The 9,176-nt window shown below is 40.9% G+C and overlaps 1 protein-coding gene across 1 annotated transcript; it reads left to right on the plus strand.

The window, feature by feature from the left end:
* The first annotated feature begins 1,486 nt into the window (after window positions 1-1,486).
* cUnh1orf52 (chromosome Un C1orf52 homolog) lies at window positions 1,487-4,606 on the plus strand. The gene is made up of 3 exons (XM_079266872.1): window positions 1,487-1,898; window positions 3,285-3,495; window positions 3,660-4,606. Exons 1-3 carry the CDS (start codon window positions 1,608-1,610, stop codon window positions 3,809-3,811), a joined length of 654 nt encoding a protein of 217 aa, XP_079122998.1. The 5' UTR covers window positions 1,487-1,607; the 3' UTR covers window positions 3,812-4,606.
* The last annotated feature ends 4,570 nt before the right edge of the window (window positions 4,607-9,176 follow it).

The following is a 9,176-nucleotide window of genomic DNA, read 5'->3' on the forward strand; positions in this document are numbered from 1 at the left end:
ACCACTTCAGCCAATTGGTTCGAGAAAGGGTTCATTTCTCGAAGCTTCATGTGCACACGAAACCACCTACTGGCAGTGAAAGGACAGTGAAAGTGCTTGTGGAACTCGGAAGTTTGGACACAAATGCCCTGAATCCAACATCATCCACAACACTGAAGGGCTGTGTGTCCTTCACTATCATGGAGACGAGGGCTTCATTCAGCTCTTGTTTTCTGGTGGCTGGTTAAAAGAGAATAAATACAGTGTCTGTTACCTGTCTTTATTTGCACAATAAACAAAAGTGAACAGGGAAAAATTGTGATGGTGCATTTGTAATATTGTAATGACTTCCCATGGCTGGGTGAAGCTCCAGTTTCCTCCTTATTCTCATACAAGGCACGGTAATGCCTTAGCATGGATGAGGTGTTGTTATTGTACCCCAACTCCTTGGAGCACAATAAACACCTCACCTTTGAATAAAATAAGAAACTGTGAAAAATACAGTTCTTGATAAGCAAACCTAATGTGCCTGAAATAGAGTTAGATTTAGCTTACCTTATTAGGAGTTATCAAATCAAAGTGTTCCCACACAGGGGAAATCCTCCTCTTCCTAGCTGGCTCCATCTTATCACCTATCCTTCTCTCCTCACTCTCCTAACTCTCCAAACTATCTCTCTCTCTCTAAACTCTCCAAACTATATAAACACTATCCAAACTATCCAAACTCTCAACTGACCGCAACTCTCCACCAACAACCCACATTTTGAATGGAGCCTGAGGGGTTTATATTGCTGTCAAACCTCCCGCAAAATCTGTACCACTTCCCGAAGCAGTCACGTGGTACAGCCGGGCAGCGAGGCTTCGGACGTCATCATTTTTGGCTCCTCCCCTAAATGAAGCAAGCCTCGATACGCGCTTCGAGGAAACGCCCCCTCCATTACTCGACACACGCTTCGAAGCGTCGGCACATCTCGTAACATCAATAATATCTAGTATGTGTTTACAAGCCCACTAATCTGTCCACATGTCTCACATAATCACAGTCAGAAAAAGATTCCAGGCTAAAATATCATGTGTCAAAATGCAAAAATAAAAATTAATTTCATTGCATTTTGACATCAGTGCAACTTGAATACGTTTAACAGTGACAGTGGTCTCGGGCGACAGCTGAAGCATGACTGCAGCGCCAAGTCTCACTGCCAGGTTTTGTGAAAGCACTCTGTAATATATCTTGTTGTTTCACATCTGTAGTTGACACCGACTGTGCGGCTGTTTACTGATAAAATACTACAACAATATAAATTACTACAGCACATGCAAATACATAGAAGGTAAAAAGACGTTTCTTCTGGTAAAAAAGTCGATTGAATGTTGACAAAATGACATGAAGTCCAAAGCCAACAGTACTTTGTTTTTACTCGGCTTGCTCCTTTAATGAAATCGTTTTACGACAGTCGCCACGACACTACTTACACACTTTACGACTCTCTTGGAGGCTGATTCAAAATGGAGTAGGGCTTACAGGTGCTAATCCGAACCCAACCGAAATAGCCTTACAGTCATATTTGTATTTGTTTTTTACAGAAACAGGTTGTTACTCGTTGGAAACATTACGAGCCGCTGCAGACATGACAGAAGAAAATAAGTCCAGCTCTCTAGGTTTCTTTTCGAGCTACGACGATCTGAGCGACAGCAGCGACTCCGACGAGGAGGCAGAACGTCGAAAGAAGAAACCGGGCACCGACGCTACGGGAAGCGGAGCCCAGTCCTCCCAACACGGGACCAAACGAGCCGCCGGTGGAGCCCCGTTACCCAAACCGGAGGAGCTGTTCGGCTCCGTGTCCAAGCCTGCTTTCCTCTACAACCCGCTGAACAAGGAGATCGACTGGGAGAGTCTCACGGTCAAAGCTCCAGAAGAGGTAAAAACACAAGTTAGGACAGCGATGCGTAGAGTTAACTTACGTCATTGACAAAGGGTTACACTTTTCATCGCGCGCCTAATGATGCTGGCATTGTCTTCCTGTTACCTCGTGTAACCCGAGTCTGTATCTATTCCTATGGGCACAACACTGGTATTTACTAGGAAAGTTGTCATATTACATCGCGATAGCCTGCTTATCGTGGTCCTGTACCAATCCTCTAATCAATGCTGATACCGTATGCTAATATATAAAGGAGTGATGATAAAGTACACGGTTTGAATCCCTTAGATGTAGCTGTGCAGTGTGCAAAGCACACTAGATGGCATGCAGCCGGTGATTTAAGGATTCAAGGATCATTTATTGTCATTGTGCTTCACAGGGATGCACAACGAAACAATTCAGTTGTTGTCCATTTGTAACACAACAAACACATGACCAACAAAACACAAACAGTGGTACATTCCTGTAGTGCATCACAAGGACTGTAAACAGCAGACAAACCATAACAATGGAGCATTCATTCCAACCATAAGAGAGTTAGGACTTGACTTGTGAGCATCTCTGCTTCTTACTCCGTTTCATCTGGTGTCGACAGCACTATTCGGCTAATATATAGAGAATATGAAGAAGAAACAGGACGTGACTGGAGCAAGTGCAGCAGTAAAATATAGGAATCCGTGTAAGTTGACCTATTGATTCCAAATCAATACCACAAGACTGGACAGATGAGACACACGTCTTCATATTGGTGTTGAGGGCAACATTATTTTAGAGTTGATTTCATTGATATTCATGTAAAATAAATTTGTTTCGTATACACTAAATGAGTGCGCAAGATGAGACCTATTTGGCATAATTTGTAACAGCATTTTTCACTAATATGGGCAAGTCATCAAGAAAGTCTTGGAGGAAAAAAGTTTGTTATTGTGTCATTAAAACATTCATCTATTATTGGTCCCTTTAGCTTGAGGTGTTAAAATATAATTCCTGGAAACTATCTGCAGTTTTATTCTTACAAAATAACTAAATACTTTCATTTTTGCTTTTGTTTTTTTGTCCTAAAAGGTGACTTGAGCTATGAGTTGATAATCATAATTGTTTTGGATATAATGTCAGTTGACTAACTGATTGTTTCAGCAATGTTTGACCAGCACAGCACAGTGTTGCCTTCTTGTAGACAGACTACCTGTGACTTATGTCATATACTCAGTACAGGTTTTATTATCGATATTTAACTCCTAGGGGAAAGAGTTCAAACTAACTCAGAGGTTACAGCTCATTCTTTCGAGCCTTTTATGTGTCTAGTTTAGTAAATATTACAGACTTTTCCTTTGTTACCTCCTCTAAGCCAGTTTACACCCTCTTCTTCTGTGCTACCTGAAGCCTGCCAGAGAGTTTAAGCCGTGGAAGTCAAACGCCGTGCCCCCTCCTGAGAGCTACATTGCAGAGCCAGAGAAGAAGAAGGGACCTCCCCCAGGCATGGACATGGCAATAAAGTGGTCCAATGTGTACGAGGACAACGGGGAAGATGCACCACAGCCGTTCGCTGGCAACGCCCGGTTCTTACCCACAGAGGAGGAACTCCCTGAATCAGGTTAGTTCTGAAATGCATTGACAGCGACGCACTTTGGAAATAGTCCCTATTTATATGTTTGACTGGCATGCTGTTGAGTAATTCAAAAATTCATCATTTCCCGCTCTCCATCCAACCCCCAAAATCCCTAAACCAACCACCACCACCACTCTCCTGGTGATCAGATGAGGAATCAGAGCTCGACCTGTCCGCCAAGAAACGTCGGGTGGAGACCTTCCAGCAGAAGGAGAAGAGGAAGAGGGACATGGGACAAGCGACCTCGGACAAGAATTTCGTAGAGGAGGAGAAAAGGATCCTCAGGCAAAATATCGATTGAGGCCCAAACTCTCCCGCAACAATCTGTTTTTTAATTTAAATATTTTATGTCGGCTGAAAACGCTCAAAGATATAAGCACAGTGGTCAAGTAGGTGGTATGCTGCAAAACATAAATAGACATTTCACCTACGTGTTGACATCATTTGCAATATTATCGTGTTTGTTTTGTTGTTAAAGGACTTTAACAGTCCCACTGTTAACGTTTTAAGAACTCAGGTTCTGGTAAATCTCCACGGACTGTTTTCCCAAGTATAAGGAAAATCCAAGTGTTTTATAGTCTGAGTTGTATTTTGCATAGTTTTGGTCATCGTCCCTCTTTGATTTTACCCACCAGCTGTCTTCACGGGGATGAGGGATATCCCGAGACACAGCTTTACAGCGTGTACTGGGCATCACCTTCGCTTTACTTCCCTATATGTAGTCCAGACGACAAGGCGGCGTGAGAGTTTAAACCTGCCAGATTGCTCTTGTTTGAGTCTTTGCAAAGAAGTCGGTGACTATAAATGTTATCGTAATGATGAAGGCCAAGTGGTTTCACTTAAAAAAACCAGGGTTTAGCCTGCTGTGACCCATTGAACATGAACGTGGTTAGGTGGCTTTGCCTCTTGTTTGCTTTAATTTAACGAGCTAAAATAACAGTGAAGTCCAGCTGTGGTGCTTTTCTTTGTCTGTGTTTGTCTTGTGTTGTATAAAATATCCAATCACCACTGACATATGAGATATATGTGTGTGTGTTGTGTTAATACAGTGACTTTCCTATAAAAAAAAAATGTGATTAAAATGGCTGTGAATCTGTTGAAATTACATTTTTTTTAAACTGCTTGTTCTTCCTGCTTATGAGCACTAGATGTCGCCCTTAAGCTACACTAGGAAACGCTCCCTCCATCTTTGTGGTGAAGTCTGCTTCACTTTGACTGTGTGCACATTGGGCACCCAAACTACAAGAAGGGGTCCGTGCTGTTCGTCAGGAGGGGAGTTCTGATCTTCACTTTGGAAGTTAGTCTCATCTCAGTTCTCTTGAGATACTCGATGCATACAGACCGTTCGGTCTCGTGCACCTTGTATTACGCAACACTTTACACCTGTGTGAAATAAAACGTCTTGCATGTTTAGTATCCAAATGGTTTTGGAATGTTCTGTTTTATGCAAATCTGCTCCTCAGTGTAAACTGGTCGTCTGCAGATCATTTTATAAATAGTTTTTAGTGTTCATCATAATCCATTTGGTCATATACGGTATTTTACTGCAGAATACTGTTCCGTCAGTCATTTGAAATTGACTTAATTAAGACACAATTTCCGAATGTGCTACAGGAAGTGGGCATGGGACGATATTACTATTTCATGTCACGATTATCCTGGACGAAATAGCTGCGCTTCGTCGTTAAATTATGCTCAAACATACTGGAATCACTTTACATTTTGTTGAGAAACAAATATTTGTATTCCATCCCACAGATGGAATACCCCCCCCCCCGACCTTGGTCACATTCAGTGGAAAGCAAAGTTCTAAAAAACGGCCGAAATACTTTTTGTTACATTCCCCAAATAATTCTTTGAATTTCTGTGACCATTGGAGCAGATATAATGGTTTCCCAAGCATTGAAGCGAAAAGAAAAAAGTTCCCACTTTGCAACAGTTTAGTGCTCAGGGGAATTCCTGGCCTATCTGCTGTTGTGGGTTGACATGAAATAGTGCAAAAAATATGCTTCTGATAAGATTCCAGCCTCCAGGTATGTGCCTGGTCTGAAACAGCAGCAGCAGCAGACTGATTTTATCGGCCATATTTACGCACAAATAACTTCTCTCTCTGGACTGTATGAGTAATGACCAGCGAGGTCACATCCATCAGTGTTTAGGAATCAGTGACTGGAAAGTTCCCAGATAATATATTATGCAATTCTCTATTCGTAGATTTGTGTGGAAAACATAAATTCCAGCTTATTTTTTTGTGCTTTTGAATTTTTACTCTCTGATGATACGACATCTACTGTATTCCTGGACCCTTTTGTATCATAGAGATCATGTTACCAGAGGAAAGCATTTTTTCGTCCCACTGGATGTCACAGATGACTGACCTTATTTTCATCGAATAAAAGAAAACATCTCGGTCTTACTATCACAGCATCAGTCACTGACGTCCCTAAAAGATACATTTCACCTCAACAAAATCCCCAATGTCTAAATAAAATTTAAAAACAAGGTTTACGTGCCATGCTCACCCTCAGGATTTGAACGATTGTGACTTATTCACTAAATCACGAGAGGAGTGTTTTCTGCTGCAGTCAGGGCGAAGAAAAGTGTCAGTCACACTAACCGTTTATCACTGTGACACCTTTACTGGCAGGTCAAGACCTCATGATGGCCATTGAGCATTCAGGGACCTTCACTGAGCTGGCTGCCTACAGCTGCTGCTATCTGACTTATGACATTTTCACACAGTCGGCACAATGTCCCAGCTTGTATGGAAATCGAGTTGTGGCTGTTGCGTGGTGCTGCAGGGGACCCGAGGCCGACACAAGAAGAATGGTTTCCCCCTCTTGTTTTTCTTTGATAGAAGACTACGAGTCTGCAGCCCAGCTAGCACCTCTGTGGGGCTGTACTCAAAGTCACAGTGGTGCTCTGAGCTAACATGCACACAGTGCAAACAAGCTGATGAATATTCACCACGTTCATCTTCTCAGATGAGCAGGTTGGCATGCATTTGCTAATTAGCGCTGAACACTAAGCACAGCTGAGGCTGGTGGGGATGTTTTTGAAATGTCAGGGAATCAGTCAGTATGTATTCTCTAGGGCCCTTTAAATATCTAGTTGTCAAGCTGTTCAAAACTAACGATGACAATGTCTCATGGTGGCACCAAAGCCAGTGATTCATCATCTGGGAACCAAGAATGTCTTTACAAAATTGTATGGCAATCCATTGGATGGTTGTGGGCATATCTCAGTCTGGATCAAAGTGGTCGACCAACTGACAGATGGACATTTCATTCCATAAAGCCATGGTGCTAGCAGTGTTTCCCAAACCACAAGCGTATTTGTCCCTAAATGAACGTTCCTGACCATTGTTACTGCCATTTCTGCATCACTTTACATTATCTTGAATAGGTAATCCAGCCCCTTTGAAGAGATATACGTTCACCTTGTTATAAGCATGTACTATTGACAACAGATATACATGTCAAATACTTTATAAATGAGACCAAATAACTGCATTTAGCTGGAGTTAACCGGCTATTTTCTTCATTTCCTATCATTTAAACAAACAGAATGTTCTCTTGCCTTTCATATTAGATTCAATGTTACAAGTAAGTACAGTTATCAGAACAGTAGGAACATTCAGGATCCCAGCAGTCATGCCGATCGTGTGAAACAGATGTTCAGCAGAAGAGAAAACCTCTGTGGCGCCGGAGACAAACAGATCCCTCTAACCTGTCATTTGAGCTTTCACTTTAGATAGGAAGAATATTAAGAGCGTAATCATCAATGTATGGTATATGTTGAAATCACGTCTCTTTTTAGAGAAAACAAAAAAGATTAAAAGGACTGCCTGGCTCAGAGAAGACAGTGGTCTAGAAACTCACAGATTCTTTCCTCTTATTTAGCGTGGAGTCAAATTTTCCAAACAATGGTGAGGCAGTAATATAATATTGTAAATTACAGGAAGATTGTGGTTCTGGCCACTGATCGCAGCTGAATGTTTCCAATCCCCCTTGATGTGCTGGTTCCATTCCTCCAATAACACCTAAGAACATCTGTAGGATTTCATCTGATCTTCATCGGCTGCCAAAAACAATTCAGAACGAGGGATAACAAATTACTAAGAAATGTAACACATTTAGGAATGGAGAAACAATAACACAGTTGGTTTTGAAACTCATATACAGTAAGTACTTTGTCAAACTAAATTTCCATTTATTTCTATCGTAAAAATATCTAAAAAGTCTAAACTTAACTTATACATTATGTCCCATGACTTATTCTTTTTAGGCAAATGATGCCTGCCTGCACCAGTGACAACTTTTAGGAGCAGTTATACAATCGTAACACAAAGAACAATGTCAAGTTATTTAAAATGTGGGAATCTTAAGGTTTAGCACTTTGAAAAAAATCAATGTTTTATCTGTTAAACTCTCTTTAAATCATTGATTTCTTTAAAAAATATTGAGTGCAGTCTTAAATCTAAGGTAACACTTGCAAAGATAAGTGATAGCAACACACACGGTGATTTAGTTTTCGTAGAGACAGAAGGAACATGAAGATGGACTTGCAAAGCTGAAGATTTTAGGCCTGGACACATGATGAATGCACTCAGAGAAAGGAACGTTCAGCTCAGACGTGACAGAGAACAGTAGCAAGAGACAAGCAGTCTGACCTCCCTCATGATAACCATGTCAGAGGTGGTCTGTTGATAAGGATGTGGAACAGTCGACTAGACGGGCCCAGTGTGTGTGTGTGTGTGTGTGCGTGTGTGTGCGTGTGTGTGCGTGTCTCAGTCAGCGGCGGCCTTCTAACCTGGCTGCTGGTCGGTAATGCAGGAGATGCAATCTGTAAGAATTCTGTGATCTCCACCCTTGTCCTGCCGTTTACCCAATCAGACTTAAGTGGGTGCAGGGAGTTGTTTTGCTCGGTTAGCTCACATACTGTAGGTCTTCAGTGTTCTTTTCCGTGGGGATGTGTATAAAAGTAACACCACTGATTGTGTTTGAATGTATTCCGGACCAATCCATTCAAAATTGTCCAAGCTGAAACTAATAGTCAATCGAGAGACTGTCTTGATAAACTATTCATCGTCATACATTATTTTTCAAGCATAAAAGCCAAGCATTCTGCTGGTTACAGCTTCTTCAATGTGGTGATTTCCTGATTTTTAAATTTATTTAATTTTTATTTTTTTATTTTTTACAGTAAAATTAATATCTTTGTGCTTTGACATAAAAATGCTATTTAGAGATGTCACCTTGTGCGCCCAGAAATTGGAATGGACTCCTTTTTTTCTTACAGTTTCTGATCATATTTAAAATATTGAATTGATTAATCAAGAAAATAAACATATCATGATAATATAATTATATGAATGCATAAATATAATTTATTAAAATATGAATTAAGGATATGTATACTTGTTTTCCATGTGACACTTGGGTACTTATGGTCTTTTCTGTTATTTTATTCTGTCTATTTTTGCGGTCTTTGTGTTCTACTAAAAAAGGTTAATGCAGCCCAATTCCATTATCTTTATCTTATCCAGATCACTATCCTCCCTGGCATCATTGATCCTAAAATGTTTGATTAATGAGCGCTTTGCTTTCATTTTCTCTATTGGCAGGTTCTGTGAAAAGACGTTTAGGTTGTAGAGTCTTATACCG

Source organism: Melanostigma gelatinosum (genome assembly GCF_949748355.1).
Source record: "Melanostigma gelatinosum genome assembly, chromosome: 4".
Taxonomy (NCBI): Eukaryota; Metazoa; Chordata; class Actinopteri; order Perciformes; family Zoarcidae; genus Melanostigma; species Melanostigma gelatinosum.

Coding starts and splice junctions, on each gene's coding strand:
- cUnh1orf52 (XM_079266872.1), top strand. CDS start 1,608: ATGACAGAAGAAAATAAGTCCAGCTCTCTAGGTTTCTTTTCGAGCTAC. Junction 1,899..3,284: donor CGGTCAAAGCTCCAGAAGAG/GTAAAAACACAA, acceptor TGCTACCTGAAG/CCTGCCAGAGAGTTTAAGCC. Junction 3,496..3,659: donor GGAGGAACTCCCTGAATCAG/GTTAGTTCTGAA, acceptor CCTGGTGATCAG/ATGAGGAATCAGAGCTCGAC.